This window comes from Fringilla coelebs (genome assembly GCF_963513975.1).
Source record: "Fringilla coelebs genome assembly, chromosome: 12".
Lineage (NCBI taxonomy): Eukaryota > Metazoa > Chordata > Aves > Passeriformes > Fringillidae > Fringilla > Fringilla coelebs.
Genome location: NC_140038.1, coordinates 20,542,995 through 20,569,315, shown reverse-complemented (window position 1 = coordinate 20,569,315; position 26,321 = coordinate 20,542,995). Strand labels below are relative to the sequence as shown.

Below are 26,321 nucleotides of genomic sequence, written 5' to 3'. Positions count from 1 at the left end.
CGCATAAATATGGTGGGGTTTATAACCCTGTGTCCTCTGCAGAGATTGTAAGCGATCTTCTGATTTTTTTTGTTGTTGTTGTTTGTAAGGATTTTTCAAAGAGCACCTATTATTTTCAATGCAAAGAGCTCATCATGTAGATATTTGATTTTCAGTAATTTTATATGACAATTACAATAGTTTGTGCTGGAAATTAGCAGCACTTGATCTATGATTATTATTAAATCTCTGTGTTAATTTTCCTACTTCAGCTGCCTCAATCGATTGAAGAAATTGGCCATATCTAAAAAGATAGAATTAACTGATTCAGTGCTAAAAATCCATTAGTGTGTTCTCCCTATATTTAATATATTCTTGATTATAAAAGATGCTACAATGTTAGAATTCACATTTTAAACATTAACTGTTAAAAGAATTTTAACCAGAAAGTAACTGCCATTGATTTTGCCATACTAGAAAGAATACATTAAATTACCAGAAACATTGTATGTCAAATTTGAATTTATAGAGAAATAAGGGAAAACCAATTCCTTTAATGGATTAATATTTTACATTAATTTATATAGTTTTGTTTAAACAAAAAAATGACTATAATTTAAGTCAGATACGCTTCTATGGACTGAGCTGTAAAAATATGAGAACAATTTACAGCTCCAACTGCTTTGGAGACAGGAGCCTGGAGCCTCTCCTGTTGTCCCTGCAGCCCAAATCCTTACATGGCATTTTATGTGCATAGCTGCCAAACCTCTGAGGGCTCGGCATATTTATTCCAGCCTGGACAACTGCAGACTGTTCAGTTGTCAATTCCCAGCAGGCTTTGTCTGGAGAACATCTCAGGATGGCTCGCTGTCCTGGCCCTGGTGTGAGCCAGGGTGGGAATCCCTGACCTGCAGTGTGGCCACAGGAGCAGGGCACTGTTGTTTTGCATTACTGCATTTTTATTTTTATTTTCCCTAATAAAGAACTCCTTTTCCTACTCCCACATCTTTGCCCCCTAATTTCAAAATTATAATGATTCAAGGGAGGGTGTTTGCATTTTCCATTTCAAGAGAGGCTCCTGCCTTCCTTAGCAAACACCTGTCCTTTCAAACCAAGACACCAGGGAGGGGAACGGAGCTGGGCAGGGGCTGGAGCCCCAGGAGCGGCTGAGGGAGCTGGGCAGGGGCTCAGCCTGGAGCAAAGGGGGATCAGGAGGGACCTTGTGGCTCTGCACAGCTCCTGCCAGGAGGGGACAGCCGGGGGGTCGGGCTGTGCTCCAGGGAACAGGCACAGGAGGAGGAGATCGTCCTGAGCTGCACCAGGGCAGGCTCAGGCTGGACAGCAGCAGGAATTTCCCCATGGAAAGGGCGCTCAGGCCTTGGCAGGGGCTGCCCAGGCAGGTCTGCAGTGCCCATCCCTGGAGGTGTCCCAGGAATTCTGGAGGTGGCACTCGGGGCTCTGGGCTGGGGACAGGGTGGGCATCGGTCACAGGTTGGACTCGATGGTCTTGGAGGTCCTTTCCAACCTCAGGGATTCTGTGATTCAGTGAAGTGACAGGAGATCAACAATTTTCAATCCCATTCCTGGAGATGACTCATCGTGGGGCTTTGCAACATTGGATATTTCAAATTAAACACTAATCCCCAGCAGGTTTTCACTGAAGAGGTGACACTACAGGCAGCTGGAGGTGCTGGTGGGTGAGACATTGGAATTCCCCGGCCATGTGCAGTGGCAGCCCAGAAAGCCAAGTGTGTCCTGGGCTGATCCCACAGCTCAGGGGAATTCTGCCACTCTGCCCTGCCTAGGTGAGACCTCACCTGCAGCGCTGCCCCACCTTGGGGCCCAGCACAGGAAGGGGAGAGAGTCCAGAGGAGGCACCAGGATGATCAAGGGGATGGAGCACATCTCCTGTGGGGAAGGGCGGAGAGCTGGGCTTGTTCAGCCTGGAGGAGCTTTGGGGTGACCTGTGCCCTTCCAGCTCATGAGGGGGCCTTACAGGAAGGATGGAGAGGGACTATTTACAAGGATCTGGAGAGACAGGACAAGGGGCAATGGCTTCAAACTGGCAGAGTGGGTTTAGATGGGATATTAGGATGAAATTCTGGGATATTGGGATGAAATTCCTCCTTGAGACGGTGGTGCAGCCATGCAGCCAGGTTGCCCAGAGCAGCTGTTCCATCCCTGAGTGTCCAAAGCCGGGTTAGACGGGGCTTGGAGAAAGCTGTGATAGTGGAAGGTGTCCCTGCCGAGAGCAGGGGGGCTGGAATGCGAATGAGATGATTTGTAATGTCCCTTCCCACCCTGGGCACGCCCGGACTCCATAGTCCTGGGATGGCCTCAGCCGCCTCGCCCCGCCCACCGCGTTTTGGCGCCAAAACCCCTGAGCCGCCGCCTTCGGGAGCTCGCGAGACTCGGAGCTCTCGCGGGACCCGGCGCGCGCGGGGGCGGCCGCGGCCCCTCAGCCCGACCCGCGATCCCGCGCGGCCGGAGCCGGTCCGGAGAGCGCTCCTGAAACGGAGAAACGGAGAGACAGAGAGACAGAGCCATTCCTGCCACCGCCTCAGCCCAGCCCTGCTCCAGAAACAGAGCAACAGAGAGACAGAGCCATTCCTGCCGCCGCCTCAGCCCAGCCCTGCTCCTGAAACAGCAACAGAGAGACAGAGCCATTCCTGCCACCGCCTCAGCCCTGCCCTGCTCCAGAAACAGAGAGACAGAGCCATTCCTGCCACCGCCTCAGCCCAGCCCTGCTTCAGAAACAGAGCAACAGAGCCATTCCTGCCACGGCCTCAGCCCAGCCCCGCTCCAGAAACAGAGCAACAGAGAGACAGAGCCATTCCTGCCACCGCCTCAGCCCAGCCCTGCTTCAGAAACAGAGAGACAGAGCCATTCCTGCCGCCGCCTCAGCCCAGCCCCGCTCCAGAGAGCGCTCCTGAGACAGAGGAACAGAGCCAGTCCCGCCTCAGCCCAGCCCCGCTCCGGCCGGGACAGCCGCAGAGGGCACTCGTCCCTCCTCCAGACCGCGCTTCGGGTGGGTGAGCGCGCTGTGAGTTTGGGGAATTGCCGCCCCAGCCCCGGAGGCTTTGGCGGGGGATGTGAGTGGCACGCGGCTCCATGGATAAGCGCTGTGGTCAGGAATCCACTTATTTTGGTTAATTCCTGACACTCCCAAGTAACTTTGACGAGTTGAAACATCACGAGCCCTTGTTTTATTCGGCTCAGCAAGGCTGGGCTGTGTTATCCTCTGTATGGTATCTGCTGTTTAATTTGTATGATGATCAGGTTGGCAGATCTTTTCCTGAAAAAGCTGTAAATGTTGTATATAATTGACGTTTATCCGCTTCTGTGGCAGCCTCGCTGCTTCTCCTTAAATGCTTTTGGTATTTTCTGCAGGAGGGGAAAAAAGGCTTCTTTGTGGCAATGTTAGATCCTTTAGAGAACAACTTGTTTGATCTTCCTGATTATGAGAACACAGAAGACGAAACATTCCCACCTCTTCCACCTCCTGCCTCTCCAGGAAGAGACGATGCAGAATGGGCTCAGGCTAATGGAGGTGAGCACCTGGGACCCCTAAAAATCCCATTTTAATGCTGTGCAATCGAAATTAGTGGTGTTGGATTTCAGGGCCTAAAAATAGGCGGAAAACAAACTATAAAGTGTCAATCATGTGATGCTTTCCAGCTTGTGGGAAAACGTTATTTTTGTAGAGTCCATGAAAATATATGCACAAAGGAATTTTTATAAAACTCAAGCTCTTCTGACAAAATGTTGCTACAAATAATTGTGCAGCAATGATCTATAGTTACTCTTTATGACTTGGCTTTTAAAAGAGATAAGAGTGTTGGATGTGCTCTCAATGCACTTATCAGAAATACAAGTAGAAACTTAAAACGTACACAATACAATCCGAGGTGATAGCAATTGTTTTGAATACTTAAATGATGCGGTTTTCTTCCCCAGATCCAGATGGAAACCAGCAGTCCCAAACAAAGGATTCTGCTGTGACCACACAGAAGGCAATAAAAAGACCAAGGCCTAAATTAGATGCCCAAAGGTAACTTTATACAGGATATTTCTTTGTGTGCTGAGTTTGATGTAGGGCTGTGGGAGGAAATTATTAAGGTACTTCTAAAACTGGTGTGAGTTCTTTATAATCAACAGAAAACAATCCAAGCTTTAGGCTGTATCAAGCAGTCTGAGAGTTTTTTCTCTCTTTTTTTTTTTTTTTTTTTTTTTTTTTAACTTGTTAATTGAAAGAAGAAAGTTTCAAAGAACTCCCCCATTTCCTATTCCCAGGTTAATTTCAGAAAGAGGGCTCCCAGCTCTGAGACACATGTTTGACAACGTCAAGTTCAAGGGCAAAGGGCACGAGGTAAGAGCTGGTGAGCCTTGGTTTTGTTTCCTGGGAGGTGAGTGTAGGTTTGCTAGAGTACTGCCCATCTGATCTGGGGAGCATTGACAGGACTCCTGCTAGCCTGCTTCCCAGCAGTACCTGGACAAGCCCTGATGGCATTTGGAGCTGCAAATTTTAAAACAAACATTAAATGCTTTTTAAAAAAATCCATCTTTTGATCATAAAATTCTTTTCCTCAACTCTAAAAGTAGAATATCCCATCTGTGACTCTTGTATTGTCCATACTAGCAGGGTTTTGAATCCCAAAGTTTTTTTAAAAGTGTGACATAGCACTTGAGCAAAGAGAAGGCAGGACTTTCTCTCCAAGCTTTCTTATCGTTTTGGGTGCACTTCAACAGGCAGAGCTTATTTGTAATGATATTACATATCATTATGGAGTTGGTTGTAGACAGGGGAGGGTCTGTCTCTTCTCCCAAGTAACAAACAGAGGACAAGAGGAAACAGCCTCAATTGTGCCAAGGGAGCTTTAGGTTGGTTATTAGGGGAAATGTCTTCATCAGGAGTGTTGTCCAGCCCTGGGAGGCCTGTGCTGTGGAGCCATCGTCCCCAGAGGGATTCAAATGTGACGCCTGGGGACATGTTTTAGTGGTGGCCTTGGCAGTGCTGGGGGAGTGGCTGGACTCTGTGATCTTCAAGGACTTTTCCAACCCAAACAATGCCATGATTCTCCTGGCACACTGCAAGGACACCTGTGCACCTCTGGTTTATGTGTTCTCATTACCACTGGAGCACAAAGGAACTGGGCAGTAGTGCTGAAAGGTGCAAAAACCTCTCCTAGATCAGCCTAATTTGATGTACCTGCATTCTAAACATCAGGATCCATGATCAATGCCAGCTGTGCCCATGTGGATTTAGTTCAGGCTGAGTTCAGCCCCAGTTGTTTAAGGACCATGCTTCAGGACCTGCAGATGTTTCACAGGATATGCAGATGCTCCCCTGAACTTGTGTCAGTGCTGTTCTCACAGCCTGAGCTTACACTGACACTGGGAGGAGGAAGGAAAGGTTCTCCTCACATTGGTACTGCTGACATTTTGCAGAGACTGGCAAGCTGCAGATGCTCCATGTGTTCAGGAGTTGCTGTCCCATTTCCCTCTGCAGTCTCCCTTCTCTGTCAGCTTTAGCAGCTGCGTGTTGTCTTTCCTGCTCCAGGCAGAGGACCTGAAGACGCTGATACAACATATGGAGCACTGGGCTCACAGACTATTCCCAAAACTGCAGTTTGAGGACTTTATTGACGTAGTGGAGTCTTTGGGAAACAAAAAGGAGGTTCAGGTATGTGTTTCTGTCAGCTCTTCATGGTGGTAGGTTTAGGGGATCAATTATGCAGCAAAAGAAGAATTAGGTTGTACATACTGCTGAGAAGTATAATGTTATTTAAATAAATTTATCTCAATTTAGAGCTTTGTCTGGTATTTATGTTTATATTTAGATACAACCTTTTTTAATTTGAAATAATCCTCCAGAGAATTGGCTTCAGCATTTTCAGGCCATCTTTAACCACAGCAAGTTGCTTAACTAGCTGGAACTGGTTGGGGGTTTGGGTTTTGTTTGGTTGATTTTTAATGTTTGAACCTGCAAAAGAAGGCTGATAAAGAATTCAGCTTCACCTGGCTGGGGGATAGATGAAGGACTGGGAAGATGATCACAGCACTGAAGGTCTGTGTGTGAAATGGACATGAAGTGAGAGTATTTTTTCAGAGTAATAAAGTGTAAAATTGCTGTGGTTTTCCCATGCTCCCAAAGTTGAACATAAAATCTTGCTGCAGATGAAACACCAGTCTTTTAATGTCCCACCTGCAGACCTGCCTCAAGCGGATTAGACTTGATCTTCCTATTTTACATGAAGACTTCAAAAATAATGAAGGTATGCTCTCTCTGCTCTTTGTTCAGTACTTCAGCGCTTAAGATTATTTATTTCCCTTCCTACTGACCAGAAGTGAATGGTCATGATAGGCTTTTCTAGTGTAGAAGAAATTGTTGAGAGGTCTCTGCTTTAAAACCAGGCTTCTGTGAGTCTTATGATGACACAACTGGACTGGTACTTGTACATATGTGTGTAAAAATAAATAAAATTGCATGGTCTGCTGAAGGAAATAGAAAATGGGATTAACCAGCATTGTTAGAAATATTCTTCCAAAAAAGCCCCTAAAACTGCAATTATTGAGCACTCAGGTTTGTGTTGTAGTCTCACATGAGCGCTGTCTGGAGAGCTCTTGGGTCCTGTTAAAGCAGGAATCACAAACTCATGCTGATTATTCTCTGAGGAGTTGCAGTGCAGTCAGGGGGTGGTGTCCCTCATAGGCCAAGTGCTGCTTGTGCTGGGGGCACTGTTGTGTCTGTCAGAGCTGGCACACAGCTCTGGGAGAATTCCTTCTGCCAGGAGGATCAAATCCAGCACTTAATGAGGATGTAAGGCAAGAGTCTCTTCCAGTCAAAGAGAAGTTACACATAAACAGTTTTCTAATTAAAGAGGAAGTAGGGTTCACATGGTTGTAAAAAACCTTTAGCAGCAGAAAGGAGGGAATTTCATTGTCATTCCTAAGGATCTGTGCAGGATTTTGCATTTCTACTGTCAGTCTCTCTTGAGAGCATTATCTGCCCATTGTCCCATTTGTCTCCCCGTGGACCTCGGCCTCCAGCCCAGCCAGTGCTTGGGAATGGTGGATGAGTTCAAGTGTGGAAACAGCTGGCCTGGGCTTTGGGGTGCCCTTGGGGCAGTGGTGCCACGTGGCTGCCTTCAGTGCTGCTGCAGTGTGAGAGCTGCACTGCAGCCAGAGGCAGCCACGGACAGCAACGCCAGTGGTTCCTGCCGACAGCGTCTGCAGAGCGAGCGGATTGTTCTGTGCGATGGTTCCACACACGGCGCTGCCAGCCTGCTGAGCTGGGCTGCTCTCAGCTGGGGACTGAGGGCACTGCTGCAGCCTTCAGGGGAGGAGCTGTGTGAAATAAAACCTCAGGCTGGGGTGTTGTATTAACAACCCAACCTTTTTGTTAGCTCTCCTTTCTATTCGCAGGCTTAAAGTGATGCAGAGGCCTTGGGTGCTCTGCTGCTCTGTGGGTGGGTGAAGTTTGTCTAGCTGAACTGCCTCCACTTTGCATGTTTCAGTGCTGGCAGATGAGTAAATATCTCTGTAATAGAGCACACTGAATTCAGAACTGACTGCTCAATGGATGTGTTCAGACTTCTGATTCACAGAATCCTGGATTGGTTTGGGTGGGAAGGGACCTTAAAACACATCCTGTTCCATCCCCTGCCATGGGCAGGGACACCTTCAATTAGTGTCACACAGCCTGGCCTTGAAAGGTTGGAATTCCTCCTGTAGGACTCCTGCCACTTTTTAAAGGACAGTGTTTTATTAGTAGTGTTGGGAGGAAAATTACCTGGCCCTAAGGATTTGCTGCATTTCCTGTCCCTTTTGACCCTTCAAGCACAGCTGATGTTGCTAACTCAGTACACAGAGCTGTGCCTCTGCACTCATGCATTGATTGTTGTGTGTGTGAGCTCTGAGCACTTGTGCCCTTTGAATATTGGGTATGTGGGCCTAGACAGAAAATTTCCCATTAAAATTAAATTATGGAATGAGTTTCAGCTGTCAATACAAAATGTAGAACACGGAAATGCTTTCAGAATGTTCTCTTGACTGATGTGTTGTGGATCTCTGTGGGTTTAAAGTGTTGATTCTGCCCCTCTTCCCTGTGGCACCCCTCCTTTTTAACCAGAAGGAGAAGGGGACAGCAATGGGCTGGACGCAGCTGCTGAAGATGCACACTGCCACTCTGGCAGTGCAGAGGAGCTGAATTCCCTGCCTGGGCCGAGCCTGACGGAGGAGCAGCAGGAGCGGATGAAGAAGAACCGGCAGCTGGCCCTGGAGCGGAGGCAGGCGCGGCTGCAGGGCCTCAGCCAGTCCCAGCACCAGGGTAAGGACCCCATTGCTGCGGGAACAGGAGCCTGAGCTGCTGGCTCACGGCCCTGATGGCTTTCCTAGGAAGTGCTGCAATGTGCAACTCTCACATTTCAACAGTTTTCCTGCAGTTAAACTCCCTGGTGGTTGTACCAAGCTGTGACAGCTTTGTCTCTGAGCTGCCTTTGCCACAGCCTGGGATTCTGGTGATGGAAGCATCAGTTAAACACAGCAATGGTCTCTGCTCATGATTTTTTTTTTTCCCAACAGAGCTCCCCAGCAGTTACTCAGAAGAGGAGTTTGACAGCCCAGTTGCTCAGGATCCCCCTGACCTTACTGAAGACACTCAGGTTCCTGCAGCCAAGGATGCTCCCACAGAAGAAGATGGAGATGATGAATTGGGAGGTGCCAGGGAAGAGCAGTAGCTCCCCACACCATGAATGCCTTTCTTGACCAAAAGACCCTCCTGCTTTAAGTACTTTCATTATACTGAAATGATGCTGGCTCTTGGCACTCCAGAAGCTTCAGGGACATCTTTCCCATGGCATCACTGAAAGACAGAACTCATTTCTGGGAGCTGCAGCAGGGCAGCTCAGTACACCAGGAAATAGAACAAAGTTCTTCAGCTGCGCTGGAGCCATCTTTTCCACCTCCCAAAACATTTTCTAGGAAATGTTTATGAGTTTTTGGACCTACTTTGAATATAGTTTTATCATTTATGTTAAACTGAATGAACTGGAATGGTGATGGATTAAGTTGCTATTAAAGGTGTGTTTGGTTTTTTTTTAACAGGTCTTTTAACAGGGGTACTGGATTTTTTTAAACTGCTTATCCATTACTTATTTATTTTTCATATAAAATGGAAGCTATTATCAAACCTCTTGTATGAGGCTCCTACAAGGCCAGGGCTCCCACACTTTCCCCTCCCTTGGGTCAGACATCTCTGCCCAGAAAAGAACCTCCTCTCTGCTTGAGCCTCTGCTTCATCCTGTGCTTAGAATTCTGGTTTTCCTTACACAACAGCTTTTCTGTTCTGAGGAATGAAGAGGAATCACCCCTTATAATAAAAGGGTAAAAAGTACTGAATTTCTACACACTGAATTAGGCCACTACCCTCAGGGCAACAGGTGTTACTTTATGAAGGAATTTGCTTTTTATATCCTTATAGGGAAGAAATATTTAGGTTTTAAGAACTTAATTTGTGGACAACATGAGCAAAGTAATTTTTGGAATGATTTTTAAAAGAATTCACAGCACACTGTCTTTAGTCTGAAATATGAGCTTTATCAGGTATAAAATCTTTTCATAACTTATCCATACTCATAATCAGATAAAAATAATTCTTATTTAAAATAGACATTTAACTTCTTATCGAAAGGACTCTTGAATATTTAAATAAACTGCTTTTTTAAAGATCCCCAAGCACTTGTGCACAGTGAACAGGAGTGGGACAGCCCTGGCAGGTCCCAGTTCAAGTCCTGATGTCCTCTGTCACATCCAGCAGTGCCAGCTCCCGGATCTCCTCCAGCAGCTGGTACAGGCTGGGTCCCTTGGTCTGGCAGAATTCCCTGGACTCCTCATCCATCACTTCCAGCCTGGCCGTGTCCTGGGCACGCTGGGCCTCCTCTGCAGACTGGCTGACTTCTTTCACCAGGTCAGACTTCACCACGTGGAGGCTCCTCTGGGCAGCCTCAGTGTCCGCAGTGCGGTGCGGCGCGTTCCTGATGATCTCCAGCCTGATGGTTTCAGCGTGGCAGCGCGAACTCTGCACAAGGATTCTCACCTGCAAAGCAATACTCTGGTTACAGTTCTGATGGTGCCATTTCCTTTTCCTCCCCACAGTGAGATACTCACTGTGATGTGATCAAAAAGGCTCAAGGTCATCGAGTCTCCAGCAGCTGTAGTGGAGGTGATTTTATGCTGAGAACGATGGAGGGATCCAGGCTTCCACTGGCAGCTCCCAGCCCCTTGACAGGAGATGACCAAGCCCTCTTTGTTTTTCATATAGGCTGCACCTTTAATTCCGTACCTACAGAAGAGCAGAGAGAAGATGTTCTAACCAGGGTTAGGTCTCTTAGTTTTGAAACCTGCAGGCTGGCTGGGATTGTAGGAAAGCAACAGGAAGGGGCAGGCATTGCAGCCTGATAATCCTGCCCCAGGAACAGGATAGGTATTGTTACAGAAACCAGACATGAAAACAGCATGGAGACAGGAACTGAAGTGTTTTGAGAGCAGTGAAGCAGAAGTGAAATAGTCAGTGATCCATTATCTTAGCACTGGGTGGGGCATGGAATGGATCAGTGATGGGAGAAGAGCAGCTTTACAGGTTTTTCCAGCCAGACCGTGAGGAGTCAGTTCTCCATTTTAAAAGAAACTCCTTGAAGAGCAGCAGCGTGTTTGCCCTGGGTTCTCTGTAAGGCAGCAGCCTTTTCTGGCTGGGGATGCTCTTGAGCCAACGCTGTGGAATGCTGGAGATGCCAGATGTGAATTGAGCTGTGCCAGGCTGTGCCCTCCCAGCATTCCAGCAGCACCAGGTGTCCGTCCCAGCCCCGGGCTCACCGTGGCACGAAGACGAGCACGCCGTTGGTGCGGATGGAGTAGATGACGCCGTCGGCCACGCAGCGCTCGTCGCTCTCGGCGCTCCTGTCTCGGAAGTACATGCACTGGAAGAGCTCTGTGGACTGCTTCTGAGCACGCTGGGCTGCCTGTGAGCACCCCCCCCCACACAGAGACAAAAACCTACGTAAATATTCCAACAAGCAGCTCTGGCTTTCACTTCCACAGCTGCTTTTTCCCATTATTTTTTTCTCTTACCTGTCCCCAAGAAAAATTACATCTAAAACAAAATCCTACGTGCAGTGCAAGTGAAGTATAAACACCTTTACTACCACTCTCAGAAGAAAACTGATATTTAAAAAAACCCCAAAGCAATACAAATAAAAGTAAAATGATGTTCCTAATTCACAAAAGCCAGAGTCAGGAGTGGTATCCCATTCCCTAGGGCACCATGGAGACTCCCAGAAGGATGCCCATACCCGGTTCCTGTTATTGATGTGCCTGCACAATTCCTCCAGATCCTTGTTGCTGATGATGTTATCCTTCACATCCCCCGTGGTGCCCCTCAGGGTCGCTGCCATCAGGAGCCTGTGCACAACGATGTCAGCGTATCTCCTGATGGGAGAAGTGAAGTGAGTGTACTTCTCCAGGGCCAGCCCTGCCAAGAGAGAGGAACAGGGATGAGCAGTCAAAGCCTCCCCAGCAGTTGAGAAATCACAGGAAAGGCAGGAAAGTGACCAGATACCATAATGATGAAACTGCTCCTCGGGACAAGAGCCAGTTGAGAAGTACAGGGCGTTGGACATGGCGTGGGTGGCCATGGAGCGCAGCAGTTTGTTCACAATGGGATCCGAGGGGTCGTTTGCTCTGTCCAGAGACTCAGCCAAAGCCTTGTTAGACCTGGCAAAAAGGTGTTAATTCCAAAGAAAATGACACTGTCCCTGGTTATAATGGCTCACAGTTGACAACAGCATAAAACCCATAGAGAAGTTAATAGTTATTCATACAAAAACGGCAAGCAGAGTGATATTGAAACTCTAAATGCAGTTTAGTAACAACTCTGCTCTAAGAAAATGTTTAGAAAAATCCCAGTTTTCACCCAGTTGTCTGCTGCAACCTGGAGAACCAGGGACTGGAGCAAACTCCCTCCTGTGCAGTACAAAAGAGTGAGCTGGTCCAAACCTTTGTGTCCAGCACAAATGGGACAAGGTGACCCCCAGGTCACAGAGGCTCTATAGATGCCCTTCACCATGGCCTTTTCATGTTATCTTGTCCAAGTAATTATGAATTATTTTGAGTAATTTAAAATGACTACATTGCACAGAATTCACCTAATTTAAACCACTACTCTTACATGGGAAATACAGTGCAAACAAGGCCACTGCAGAGCTTGACCACTGCACAGCGACTGAACAAATGTTTTGTCTGGGTATGTCTAAAATTATTCAGCCACTGCCATTTGGAGTACAGCCAGCAGAAGGCAGGCAGCTTCTCCTGGTCAGAACATCATCAGAATGGTTCTGATAAAACTCCTTTGAAGAACTGCTATGCCGTGTCTCTTAACATTGATATTCAGAGCTGGAACTGTTTAACAATAACGTGGCCAAACAGTTAATTGCTTGAATTACAGAACTTTAGTAATAAAAGCTACCGTGTGTCTATTGAGAAGCCTTTGGCACTGGCACACTCCCGAAGCTCAGTGAAGAATTCCTGGCGCGGTGGAGGGTGCTGCCGCAGCAGAGCTTGGTGGGGAAAATCCTCGGAAATCCTTTTCGCCACCCAGTGGTTGGCCAGGATCATGCATTCCGCCACGGTCTCGTGCACTTCCAGCGGCTGCTTGGGGATGAGGTCATGGATATTCCGTTTGTCATCCAGCTGCACTCGGATCTCGATCCCCTCCAGCTCCAGCGCGCCGCACCGGTCCCGCTTAGCCCGGACGTGTCGCGCTATGTCGGTGAGCTTGGATATGGCCCAAACCAGCTCAGCCAGCTTCTTCTGCCTCGCTCCTTCATCCAGGCCTTTCAGTTCCAGGATATCCCCCACGACACTCGTGTCCCCATCCAGCAGTCCCTGGGCTGTCTCATACTCCAGCTTGTAGGCAGAGCGGATCAGGGTTTTGCTGTACTGAACCCTCAGCGTCTCGAACGATTCCTTCTCCAGCTCCCACAAGACACTCACAGCATATCTTAAAGACAACACCACAGTTCTGGAATAGTTCTGATAGACCTAAACTCCCATTACAAGCACATTCAACTCTTAGAAATTTATAGATTTAATTCTGGTTGTGGAAACATCTTTTTTGTTCATTAAACCAGTGCTCAGCAACACCACTAAATAATGCACTTGCCTTTCAGTCTCATGCATCACAACTGAAATGAGGACCAGCTACACAGCAGTACCTTCAATGCATCTGCTGAAGCACAGTACCCCTAAGGTATAAAATCTCCTTTATGTTAAAGCAGAGCTACACTGTGATAGTTACTTTTACCCATTTTTATTTTATTAGTCAGATGCATCCACAACAAACATCTCTGTACCCTGAATGTCCTCATGCCAGCCTAGCATATCCTCATGCCAGCAGCCAACTGAGCCTATCAATTGATATAAAATTCACCCTACCTGTGGTAGAACTGAAAGGTAATTTTTAATGTACACAGTTCTTCCAGTAATAATGCAAAATGACTTGTAGAAGTGTCCCTGCTGAGAACAACTCCCAAGCCTTACCTGTCCACCCCGCTGAGGAGGGAGCACAGGTCAGCGCTGAGCACGGAGGGCAGCATGTCATAGCGCCGGTCCGCCAGGTAATACGTGGTAGCCCTGCAACAAAACACAGCTACTGCTCTCCCCACCCATAAACACTGCTCCACAGCCTACTTGAAAAGGTTATTCCCACAGAACAATCACAGGTGCAATACCAAATTCAAATTATCGAAATAGCGATTTGTACAATACAACCCTGATTTTGCCTTCCTTGGTATTTCAGCTGCCATTAAGGGCAGAAGCAGGGCTGGACAAAATCTGCTCACTGAAGAAGAGGTGACTTAATCAAACATCTCTGCTGCCTCCACATTATACTTCTTTGACTCAACAAAGAATACAGTTTATTAAGTGATTCAGCAGTTTAAGTTCAATACACTGGCAATAAAAGAAAAAAGAGAATGAAATATTTGCACATTAAAAGACAAGACTGAATATTAAAACATAAGCCTGACAAATACCTCTGGAATTAAATTCATGTAAGACTTAATTCCATTTTGTGGGTGTTCATCTCCCTTGGACTGCAAACAAGTGGTTTTTAAAAGTACTTTAAGTCACAGATGTTAAATTAGACTATAAAGCAAAGAAGAGTGGTTAGGGAAGAAGAAACTTGTATAGCTTTCTGGAAAATGTGTCCAAATAAAAGCAGGATGTTCTTAGTTACCTAATATACTTTAATTAGCTTTAAGAAATCTTTAGTAAGAAATGAAAGGTGAAAGCATGTTTCTTTCCTTCCAAAGTTTCCTTAAGGTAGCATCACAAACTTCTGAGCTCCATAAATTTTCTAATTTCCAGAAAATAACTCACCTTGCTCTGGCCTCAACATCAGTGTAGGAATTTGCTGCCACAAAGTGAGTCACATCTGCAATGTGCACCCCCAGCTCAAGGTTCCCGTTGGGCAGAGTCCTGACAGAGAGAGCATCATCCACATCCTCGCAGCCCTTGGGGTCAATGCTGAATATCAGGTGGGTATCTCTCAAGTCAAGGCGTTTTTTCACCTCCTCTGGACTTACTTTCCATGGATTCTTTGGAGAACTCACTGGCATTTCACTCATCTATACGGAAATATTGCTGATGAACATAGATTTATGTATTTTCCACAAAAAGATGCCAACAATTAGGTTGAATTAGTTTTTCAAATTCTTCTTTTGTTTCATTTTACAAGTCCATTACATATACTTTACAGAAAGGGTGGGAAAATTGAAAAGAATTCTATGTGTATAAGTAACCAATGTTATTACTGTGGTGATACTGCAGCTCTGGCAAATATAACCATTACATATTGGTTTTTTAGTCTTCTTTCTATTAATTGTAGGTTAAACAAAATAGTTATCCATGAAAGCTGGTTCCTCTCCCAGTTGAAAACAAAGTATTTAATACAATGATTTCAGCAGGATGAGGCCTTCAGGATCAGTAGCATAACCATATACTAAAGACAGAAAAATCTTAATAGTCTGCCTCAAATTTGAATTAAGAGTTTGTAATCTTCTCCTCACAGCAAAAGGATTATCTTAAAATCACTACTGACTTGAAAATCCCATACTATCAATAGAACTACTGATCCAAGAGATTCCAGTAAAATAAAGCAAAATAATAATAAATTTTCAGCTTTTACAGTGGGCTTTCAAAAACCCACTGGCAACAAAGATGTCGAGCTGTAAGAGGCTCCCTCTCTTTGAGAAACAAGATCCTGGAAATGAACAAAAAAGACTGGATCTGATCACAGAGACAAACCTGGATTTCTGAGAAAGGGGCAGCACAAATGCTGTTCTCCACCAGAATAGCTGCAATTTCCCCCTCGAGATCCCCAATTCTCCCCAGCACTCTCACAAAGTGCCCGTTCGGGTACAGGGAAGTCGACTCCCAGGAATCGATGCGCACCACAACTCTGTACTCCTGCAGGGAGATGGCTCTGTTAGAACAGCTCTGTGCCCCTCAAAAGTACAATTTATTCCCCTAACACAACCTTAAATTTAGCAGAAAAAGCCCAAAGCAAGTGGTATGTAAGTGCTCAGGGCAGCTGGACTGTGGTCCAAATTCAGAACTCAAGCTTTGGTACCTGAAGCTGAAGTGGTCCTGACAGGAATTGAACACAATCCTTCAAGGCAGAAATTGAACCCTCACAGATTCTGTTTTACCATGGCTTTGTCAAGGAAAACATCATTAGAGCCTATTATGCCCACACAGCTTTGTAGGAACACAGAACAGAGGAACACTTCAGTTAAATTACCTGTAATGCTTCAGCCTGCTGAGTGCTGATCCGGATTTTGGGAATTCGGTAATCCCAAGGTGTTACAAGGACTTTCTGAGCATTTCTGCCCTGGGACTGGCTCTCTTCTTTAGAGGGGAAAGTGACCACATAATCCCTCCAGTTCTTCTGGATGATTCCAACTACTTTACCTTTAAATCAGGAACATAGTGCATTAAAGAATTAAACAGAACCAAGAAAGCAAATATGTGGGAGTGCAGGAGATTCAGTGCTTTGTAAAATCAACTGATGTGTCCCCAAATCTGTTACAACTGCCAACAACATATGGTGTGCAGACAATACAAGTGTGTGTCATAAACTACTGTTGGCACAGGCAGATTTTAATGAGCTTTTATTTATGTGGAGACTAACTCATTGTATAGATTTGAGCTGATACACAACATAAATTATTCAGAGATTCCCACTGCTGCTGAAATGGGGCCAATTCTAGTAATACAGAGAATTTTTAATAGCAAAGAGCAAAACAAAACATGATTTCCCTACAAAAAGAGAATTAACTTCTTGAAACTTTTAGCTCTGACCTCAACCAACTTTTAAGATGCAGCTACAGCTGCAGAATAATAATTTCAAACAAGATTTTAAGTTCCTATAGTACCCAGGCATTTCACACAGAGATACTTTTTCACTTAACATTTTTTCCCCCATTATTTATCAGCAGGGAATTAAAAGGATGCTTCTCCTTACCTGTGGGCATAGGGTCACCTGTGGTGTCTGCAGGTGCTTTGTCCTCAGTCTCATTTTCACAGAGGGCAACAGTCCTTCCCTTCCATTCATGCACAGGCAGCAACTCAACCACAACCACATCCCCGTGGATTGCACGATTCCGAGCCTTGGTCCCATAAATAAGGATGTCACTTTGAAGTTCTGTATTTAAAATAAAAGAAAACAGAACTATAATCTGCTAAAAAAATTCAAATCCCTCCATTCTTGGCAGCATTCTGCTGCAATAACAGAAAATGACTTTTCCAAAATGATTTCTTCCAAAAAGGACTACTGGCAAGAAATTAATACTAAAAGGAAATGAAAACATTTTCCTCTTGGTTTTTTTTTTTTTTTTTAAGGATCTTTTAAGGAATTCTGTAAGTGAACTTTTGGATAAAAAGCAGCATAGGCTGGGATAAGTTTATTGTTCTCTGGCATCAGCTATAACAACAGACAGCATAGTTAAATTGTGAAAGCCACTGCCACAGGATTCTGGGGAGGATTTAGAATAAAACAAGCTTTTAAAAAATAATGAGTATATTGAGCACTGGTTTGACTGCAGGGTCTGTCACAAGAATATTTGAAAGTAGCCATTGGTGAGAGCTGGGCCAATGTGTCTGTGCAAGGGCAATGGACTGTTCTTTCAAAGGTGCTGATTAGTAACTCAATCCTGCATCACTTTGGACCAGCTTGATCCAAAAGGCAATTTTCCAATTATGTTCACAAAGACCAGCTTCCTAATCCTGCCAACATCTATGCAAACTCTTATTGCAGTCAAAGGAGTGGCCAGCTGAGGTTAGAGCACAGCACAGGGACAATTTGCACCAGCATTTCCCTTCAGAGAGGTGCAGGCAAACAGGACAAGAGGCCAGAATTGGCCAAAGAGGGTAAGAAAGAGGAAGGAGTTCTCCTCACAAGTTCCACCCTCTGGTTAAGCTTCAGCCTCTTTTCTGGCCCATGAAAACCACACAGGCACTGCAGGGTCTCAGCCCTCAGCTGGTTTGATAACTGAACACCTCTCACCTGTGTCTTTGCTGCCAAACCCCTGAAGCCGAACGAAAGCTTCCAGCTGTGCTCGGTGCTTATTGACATTCAGTGCACCCTGGAAGAGACCCACAAACCCACAATGGATGAAACAGTCACCCTAAAAATAGACAACTTCAAAGGATAACATTTTGGGGGTTACAATTAGTTTTGCATTAATTAGTTTTTATTGATCTGTAGGTTAATTTGAACACAACTGTTCTCTCTGCAGGAGGGAATGCAGGGTGTAGGACTTTCGTATTCACTTCTGGAAAAGTAAATTCTTTTAAATGCTGAATTTATTTTTAAGATGGTAAATGACATTTTACTCCAAGCACAGGCAGTGTAAAATTACTTTTGCTGCCAGCCTTAGTAGAGAATCTGGCATTATTCCAACAAGAAAGAAAAACCTCAGCGTTTCTGTTTGTATTTTATTCCTGCCTCTGCTGAAATTGCCAAGAAAGGAAAAAAATCACTGCCGCTAATTCTTTAAATTATTTTTAAAAGAAGGACACTTGTCTACCAACAATCCATATTAAGACCCTTAACAACCATAAACATGTAAATTAATTTCATTGACTGGGAGATCTCTGTGCAAATGAAGTTAGAACTGTTGCCTTTGTGCAGCACTATTTATATTTAAGAACAAGGTCTCACTGCTTCAAATCACCCGTGGTCTCATCACAATTTACAGGTACATCACATATCAAGGAAAAAACATAGCAAATTTCAAATCCTCAGTAGCCAAATCTTACTTTAACTTCTCCAAGACAAAAAAAAAAAAAAAAAAAAAAATCCACATGGGAATAAGGGAAATACTTTGAGAATGCTAATCCCTTCCATCCTCTTGTTTTTTGTTTTCTTTTCCTCTTCCCACCACAGCCATATTTCTTTCTCTAATCACTCGAATTCAGGCAACTCAAGTGATCAAGCACAAGACTGCTTTGTTCTGTGTATGTTCTCTATGTAACAAATACCTGCAGGTATCTTCCAGACTTGATCCCAGCCTCCAGTACTTCCACAGGTAAGTGCTCAGGATATTCTTTTCCATGGTTCTCTTGGCTTTCACTCTCCCGCTCACGCCGAGCTTGGACTATGGAGTCAAAGAGCTCATGGGCAGCCTTCAGGTCAGGCCAGAAGTTATCCAAGTAATTCTGTATGCACAAATAGAAATAAACAGGAAAGTACTCTGAGATCTCTGTTCCTTTAATAACGTATTTGCAAAGCCCATATTGGACAGGATCCGTCTCACACTGCATCCAAATAACGCAATGGTAATGACGAGTCTGCTCTAAACCCCCCAGATCTGTCCCGGGTTCAGCCTAATCCACTGCTAAATACAACAAGGGTCAATCAGTTTGGTGCAGTTTTTACTCAACATCTTTTCACAGCTCAACATTAACATCCCATCCCCAGATCCCACTGAGTACCAGTGGCATCAGAGATGGACACCAAAATGAAGAATTATCTTCTCAGACATCACTGGATCCTCAGCAGTCCAGGCAAGAACACTGTTAATGGATATTTAGGCTACAGCTGCTTATGGACTGCTTGCATTCCAGATTTAGGCAGCTGCCTGAGGGAACTGGTCACTGCTCATCAATGGCAAATTCCTTAAAAACAACAGAAAGGTCTCCTGAGAAAGATGACCTTTATCCTCAGAGCTGCTGTTTATCTTTCCAGCTCTCTGCTTTTTTCTGAGATTCCCATAAGTGACATATTTGCTTGCTTTGATAAATGAAGATATGAGCTACCTCACAGTTTTCTTGAATGTAAACTCTGGCATGATTTGCAATCACTTTAATGTACTTGCTTCATCATTTTGATACAGCATAAAGGAAACCTTTTATTTTTCTGGCATGTTACCTTGAAGGAAATCACAAACACTCCTTCTGTTTCATTTCCGTACTGCCTGATCGCATCGTCATCTTCTGTTACCATAACAACTGGCATCTGACCCAGGCAGTGATTGTGATACCAGGCTGCTGCATTGTAAATATTCCTAGAAAAGCAAAGTTTGAAATAAGACTTCTGGCACAGCTCACTTGCTACTTGCAAGATTTTGCTGGCTTTGCATAAACTCAGACTTTTGAGAGATATACACCAAGCTAAAGAAACATTTTTCAGCAAAAATGTTCCTGTGCCATTCTTAAGCCCCACAAGAAGAGAGGAGAACACAATGTTTCCTCCCCAGTACATCCGCTTGTAACACAACATGAAGTTCCTCTGAGTGACTGTAAAAAGCAGGCTGGAGGTGTAAAGACTCTGATGCTACAGTGTGACTTTAAACTGATACAGCTTTTTCTTTAGCATTATTGCATTTAATTTAATTACATTCTATTTCCCTAAGAAAACAATGCTGATACTTCTATAATCATAAAGCACAATGCAGACTTGCAGTGCCTGTGAACTGTTGCAGAGCTAAGCAGAGAAAGAGCATGAACTCTCAGTGGCTGGTGCATGCTCACATTCCTAAAATCATGATGCTGTGCAATGTGACACTGCAGAGGTTCAAACAAACCTGGTCTGCCACTTCTCCATGGATTCTCCCTTCTCCCTGGGCAGGTAGCAGTCCTGGTGGAATTCATTAGCGAACACAGTACAGTCGTGACGGGGATCCTTCAACAGATTCCGTAACTTGTTGTACTGCCTGCAATGCAAGAAGATAAATATATTCCTGTTCCTGCTTTTGATAATCCTATTTTAACTCCACGTGAAAATACAGCTGAAAAACTCCGGGAAACTTACTGTCGTGCACAGAGAAATGCACTCATTAAATCATACCACTGATGATAAATCCTAAACCATCACCTGCAAGCAAACTTTATTAAGTTCCATCGTGAACACTTCTGATTTTAAACATACTTATTTTCCACTGAGCCCTACAAAACATCCTAAGTGTTCAGGAACTTGTTTTGTTTGTCACTTTTGGGGCAAGTGCTATTACTTTAAAAGCCTTCATGCTTTAGAAATATGAGAAGGCCCTGAGAGCAAATTTTACTCCGAAATGCTATGGCAATGCCCAGGTTAATGTCTGGTGAGATAAGTATCATACAGTAATATTAATTGCTCCCCAAAGACAAATGCTCAGGCATCAATAGAGGAAACCAAAACCTGTCCATAATCTAGCTGTGGGCACATAATAGATCATTACTGCCAATTGATCAGTTAATAAAGCTGCAGGTTTCATATTGCTCCTATCAAGTGAAAACTATGCCAGGCATTGATATCCACGGATCATAAAGGATCCCAGTCCTTCCCCTTCTGTAAAACTACACTAAGACACTTGAAAGGCCTAAAACCAAATGATACATTTTTTTCAAAAATCAGCATTTTTACTTCAATCTAAATAAAAAATAAGTTCTTACGGGATAAATACCTTCGTCCTTTCTGATGTTGCACGGCCTGACAAGCTGTTTGCATGAAAATAATTCCTTTCAGCTCTGGAAATTCCAGAATCTCCAGGTACTCCTGAACAACCTTGCAGTCGGGGACAACATAGTGCGTGACATCATCTGATAACAATTTGCCATCTAGAAGATAATTCAGAGTTTCAAGGTTCAAAATTTCAGTTGCAGTAATGGTTTCTTGAAATTCTTTCCTGATATAAGAAAATCAGAGTTGTGTCTCCTCAAATGGGTACATTTCTTTTTCTGATGAACAAAATTACAGACATTATGGTTTAATTCTGTGGTCCATAAATTCGTGACAAAAGCCTTTTGCATCCACTGATGCAAACTTTTGTGCATATTCTATCCAGAGGAGTGAAAAAGATCCACTTTCATTATGAAAAGGCTATAGCTTAAAAGAGCGAAGGTTACAGTTCTTTCTTCTCTGCTTCCATATGAAAAAGGGACTATACATCTGGCACAGAAAATCTTCTCATGGCATTTCTAAAGGCTGTAGAATTATGAGCAGTTCCTTTACCCTACTCCCACAGCCCTCTCTGTTCAAACACACCATTTACAGCAGGCTCTTTACATAAAAGAGCACAGGTAAGGGTGTGTGTAGAGAAAACCACTGCTACTGCAAAGAAAAGATGTTTTTAAACCTAAACTATCAACCATCATTCTTTATAGAGACTCTATCCCATCAAAATATCAGACACAACACATCACAGATGACATCTTAAAAAGTACCTCAAAATTCAAGAGTTTAATTGCTTTTGGTATTTCAAAGATTACCCAAAAGCTTTCAGATGGGAGGGGATCTCCACTGTATTTTTTCTTAAAACCTATTTACTATTTATTATAAACACTGAACTCATCACAGTGCAGGCAATTATACAGAGTAAAGCATACAGATATTGACAAGTCTGGTTATTTTTCTGTATTCCTTAGAAGCTGACACGGGACACTCTCTGTGCATGCAGTAACTTGGCCTCATCTCACACTGAAGGCTTATAATGGATGATGGCAGCAGATATACAAGAAAGCAAATATTTATTAATAATTCAGAAAAGCATTAGAAGTGAAATGTCACTGGAAGATTTAGGAGCTGTGCCCATAGGAAGCTATCCTTGCCTAACCCATCCATCTAGAGCAGAATGACTCCCAGGCAGGCACAGCCCACCCCTACAAGCACCTGCTGATGGGATTTTTGCAGGCGGTCTCTCTCAGGGCATGAAATAGATTTGCTCAGCACACTGTGTAAAGTCAGGAAGGAAAATAAATATTTCTCTCACATCTGGGTTACCTTGAATAATCACACGGGGACATATTCTGACAGTCACCTGTAGCACATTTTACATTTAAGTACAAAAGAGGGGGAGTTAGGCACAGCAGGAAAGGTTAGAGTTTTTTTTCTGATATGTGCCTTTAATTTATCCTTGAGGAATTCACAACCAAATACAGTATTTTAGGGAGCAGTAACTATCACTAGTCCTGATCTCCCAGATAGCAGTAATACACTATAATAGTCTAAGTCATACACCTTCTGGCCTTGATTGCAGCCTAAATCAAAAATGAAAACATCTATGCCAATCACAGCTCCAAAGAAAAAAAAAGTGTCACAATTCTTAACCTTTTCTTTCAGGCAAGCCATTCGGTCGATTTCAACAGGTTGGATATTATGTTTATTATTTACCAGTCATTTTCCTGCAGCAAATAAATTTTGCTATTGAACAACAACAACAACAACAAAAACAAACCCAACTGAAATATCAACCACAGCTCTGGCGATGATCTACGATGCACATAACAGCACGTAAAAACAACAAATGCAGACATCAGAGCCTGGCAGCCTTCCCGTGTCTGAAATGCCCTGATATAACACAGGCAATTACATTTAATTACTGAACAGAAATAGCTGCTGATGCAGAATTACAATGGCTTCAAGATAATGGCTTGGCCCCATTGTAATACTTAACAGGTATGTATAGAGTTTAACTCGTGCTATAAACCACCACCCTGCAGAAATTAATTCATTTTAGAGGATCTTTTAAAACAAGAGAAGTGTAAAAATCGAACAATCCTTTAGTCTTTTATCACTGCCAGTAAACTGTTCGCAGTTAAACCCTCTAACAATCAACTCCTCGATTCCTTCCGCTCTTAACGCCTCGTTGATTCCTCAAGCATCTCGCTTTGAATGAAAAGCATTGCTACAGCCGCGATTTGTTCAGCACCATCCGGACACGCCAGGACGGGGATCACCCCTTCCCCTTCAAGGGATAACCCCTGCCCGAGAATCATTCTCTGTCCCCAGCTCAGAGATCACCCCAGTTCAGGGATCCCCCCGGCTCTGGGATCACTCTCTGTCCTCAGGGATCGGCTCTGCCCAGGGATCCCCCTCTGTCCTAAGGGGTCCCCCCAGCCCAGGGATCACTTAGTCCCCATCTCTGCCCCCCGCACCCGCGGCCCCGGGGACGCCGCCCACCGCCCCAGCCCGGCCCGCGGGCGATCCCGGCCCTGTCAGTGCTCGCCCCCGGCTCCCCCCAGACCCCTCACGGCGGAGCCTCACCGCGGGCGCAGGCGGCGCGGCACTGGGCGCGGCGGCACAGGGCGCTGCGGCACGGCACGTCGGGGCGCAGGTAGTGCTCCCGCACCACCCGCACGGCGCGGCCCTGCTGCCCCCGCAGCTGCAGCACCTTCTCCGTGCGGAGCATCGGGGCGGCGGGGACCGGCCGGGAACGGCGAGGACCGGCGGCCCTGAGGCCGCGACTGCCGGGGCGCCTGCGCGGGGCGGGGCGCGGGGTCACAGCGTGGGGATCGGCTTCAACCGAGGGGCGGGAAGAGAGCGGGTGGGGCGGTCTGAGGGAACCGGGCGGGAACGAGCTGAGGGGACCGGGGCGGTCTGAGGGAACCGGGCGGGAACGAGCTGAGGGGACCGGGGCGGTCTGAGGGAACCGGGCGGGATCGAGCTGAGGGGGACGCGAGCTGAAGGACGGGTGTGAGCGAACGGAGGGAGCTAGAGCTGGAGCTGAGGGACGGGCGGGAGCGAGATGAGGGAACCGGGGCGGTCTGAGGGAAGCGGGCAGGATCGAGCTGAGGGGACCGGGGCGGCTGAGGGAACCGGGCGGGAGAGAGCTGAGAGACAGCGGGGACGAGCTGAGGGAACCAGGGCGGCCCTGAGGGGCGGGCGAGAGCGGGGTGAGGGGGAGCCCGACCAGTGTAAGCCCTGAGGGAGCCCAGGCTTGTGTGGCTGGGCGAGCACAGAGGGCCGATTCCCTTCAAGTGGGGGATGCAGTGGTGTGAACCTCCATGGTCTTTCACGGCATCTTCCAGGAGAAATTCCGGGTCCGTTCCTCACCCCTGATTTTGTGTGATCGCATGCCAGAGCGCTCCGGGAGGTGGGGATCAGGGAAGGGTGTGTAAGGAGAGCAGGCAAGCCCTAATGACAACTTATTTCTCAGTAATCACCAATATTGCCCTTCACGTTTACAGAGCAGAACATAAAGGCACTGACAGATGAAGTCTAGTCCGAGATGAAACAGAAAAGCAGTGGAAGGTCAGGAGTCCAAAGCAGTGTCTCCGGTTGTGAGTCAGTGCTCTGTGTCTGTAATGCTGCCAGTGTGGCATTTTGGGGATGATTGTTTTGACTCTTAGAAAAGCATTCATGTTTTCTCAAATATAATTGCCTACACCATAACTTCACTTGAACAGAAATACACGGTGAGAGCTGTGTAGTGTTTGTCCTTAGGAGGGAAAAAACCACTGGGAAAGAGCCAAGGCAGTATGTCACTGTATGTTCCTGTTTATTCTACTTCTTATTTTTCACATGTTTTATAAAATGTGTATCTCCAGTGACTAATACTTCTAAGTAACCAATTTGTGCCAGTAAATGGAAGCACCATCTGTAAGAAGCTGATTTGCAGAAGCCAAGTTCTCAAACATCTGAGGAGGAGGAGGTGTTATAACTTAGTGAGAGACGACCAAAGTGTAGACTTGGGTTTGGGAGTCAGGATGATTTCAGATTTATTATGTAAGCAGGATGTGAGAGGAAAAGGGAAATGGAGAGCAAAATGATGGAACTCTTGTTCAGCAGGAGCAAAGATGAAGTAACCCATGCTGATAGAAAGGGTAAGAAAAACTCAGCATTTGGTAAAAAAATACATTTAGTTGAGTTTGAAATGTAGCAGATGCTGATTGCTGACATAGTGAGGAACACAGACCAGTGTGCTTACTCAGTGACATTCAATGACTGTAATAAAACAAAGGTTAATTAAATAGAAGTAGCTGAGATCACTGCTCCCATTTGTGCACTGTTTCACAGAGGAAAATGGAAGACCTTTGGGCCAAGTTCGTGCCCTGGGGATACAGTTGAGTAGCTGCATGTGTATTTATAACATCCTAGTCTGAACAGTTTTATCATTCTTGAGTTTCTCCACTTCCTTCCTCTCTTAGAAGAAACCTCAAATGGTTGCAAAAGGCCAAGCTGGAGTCACTAGAGCCAAAGAGAACTCTTGACACTTTATCTGACAGCTGAATTTGTCCCTGTGAGATCAGAGATGAGCTTTCATGCTCTGGTGTTTCACGCTGATCTGGTAATTGTCTTTACACAAGGCAAGAAATTTGTGCAGGGCCAGCCAAAACTAGCAAGATAACGTGTGCATGTTTAATTGTTTAAAAATAAAAGTTGCAAAAATGTTGGTGTATCAATATTAGAAGATCTTAGCAAATGTTGAAGAATAAAGATGAAGTGCAATCTGCTTGCAGAACTATGGGACATACATTGCTTCATACAGCTTAACTTCATAAAGTACTTTGTAAAGAAAAAAATCATCGTAGAATGTATTCCTCACTTTGTGCAATGCCCCTGTGGATAACACCAGCAAGTGCTAGAGAAGCTTTTATTTTTACATGGGCAATGGAAGTCTTTAAGTTGTGCCTGCTTGGGATGGGAAGTGGGAGCCTCTCAGGAGCTCTCCCTGCCTGCAGAACCCTGTCAGGAGATGCAGGACAGATTTCAGCGTGTTAACTTTTAACAGAAGTGTTTGGGCAAAGAAATCTGAGGTCACTGGAGAATACCAGCAATTGGCTCAAGTTTCCCGAGCCTGACTCATCTGACAAATGCCACCAACAAGGGGCAGAAGATAAATCTGGATCCACACAGTCGTGGAATCAATAGAAATTGTATCTTTCCATTTGAAAAAGGCCTTTTTATATATTTTTTTTTTCCTCTGAGTACTCTGTGACTGAGGTAGAGGATGCAAGATTTGATTATCTTATAGCATATTTTTGAAGTTGGTTCTCCCATTCTTAAAGCAATTGTGGAGCAATTGGCA

The 26,321-nt window shown here is 45.2% G+C and overlaps 2 protein-coding genes across 3 annotated transcripts; one reads left to right on the top strand and one right to left on the bottom strand.

The window, feature by feature from the left end:
• The first annotated feature begins 2,418 nt into the window (after positions 1 to 2,418).
• TIPIN (TIMELESS interacting protein) lies at positions 2,419 to 9,086 on the top strand. Of its 2 annotated transcripts, none has more exons than XM_084213633.1 (8): positions 2,419 to 3,007; positions 3,370 to 3,529; positions 3,937 to 4,030; positions 4,273 to 4,348; positions 5,540 to 5,662; positions 6,191 to 6,254; positions 8,114 to 8,308; positions 8,563 to 9,086. In XM_084213633.1, the coding sequence occupies exons 2-8, from the start codon at positions 3,397 to 3,399 to the stop codon at positions 8,715 to 8,717; spliced, it is 840 nt and encodes a 279-aa protein (XP_084069759.1). In that variant the 5' UTR covers positions 2,419 to 3,007; positions 3,370 to 3,396; the 3' UTR covers positions 8,718 to 9,086. The 2 variants fall into 2 exon arrangements, with proteins under 2 accessions (XP_084069759.1, XP_084069758.1); XM_084213632.1 differs by having other exon boundaries at positions 8,111 to 8,308.
• A 594-nt stretch (positions 9,087 to 9,680) lies between these two features.
• On the bottom strand, positions 9,681 to 23,744 carry DIS3L (DIS3 like exosome 3'-5' exoribonuclease). Its single transcript, XM_084213775.1, has 17 exons — positions 23,558 to 23,744; positions 20,979 to 21,132; positions 20,121 to 20,249; positions 19,466 to 19,601; positions 18,577 to 18,753; positions 17,600 to 17,678; positions 16,559 to 16,738; positions 15,836 to 16,005; positions 15,340 to 15,501; positions 14,413 to 14,660; positions 13,573 to 13,665; positions 12,500 to 13,033; positions 11,594 to 11,748; positions 11,328 to 11,506; positions 10,852 to 10,997; positions 10,147 to 10,321; positions 9,681 to 10,075 (listed from the first exon to the last, which is right to left on the bottom strand). The coding sequence occupies exons 1-17, from the start codon at positions 23,700 to 23,702 to the stop codon at positions 9,764 to 9,766; spliced, it is 3,174 nt and encodes a 1,057-aa protein (XP_084069901.1). The 5' UTR covers positions 23,703 to 23,744; the 3' UTR covers positions 9,681 to 9,763.
• Positions 23,745 to 26,321: the final 2,577 nt, after the last annotated feature.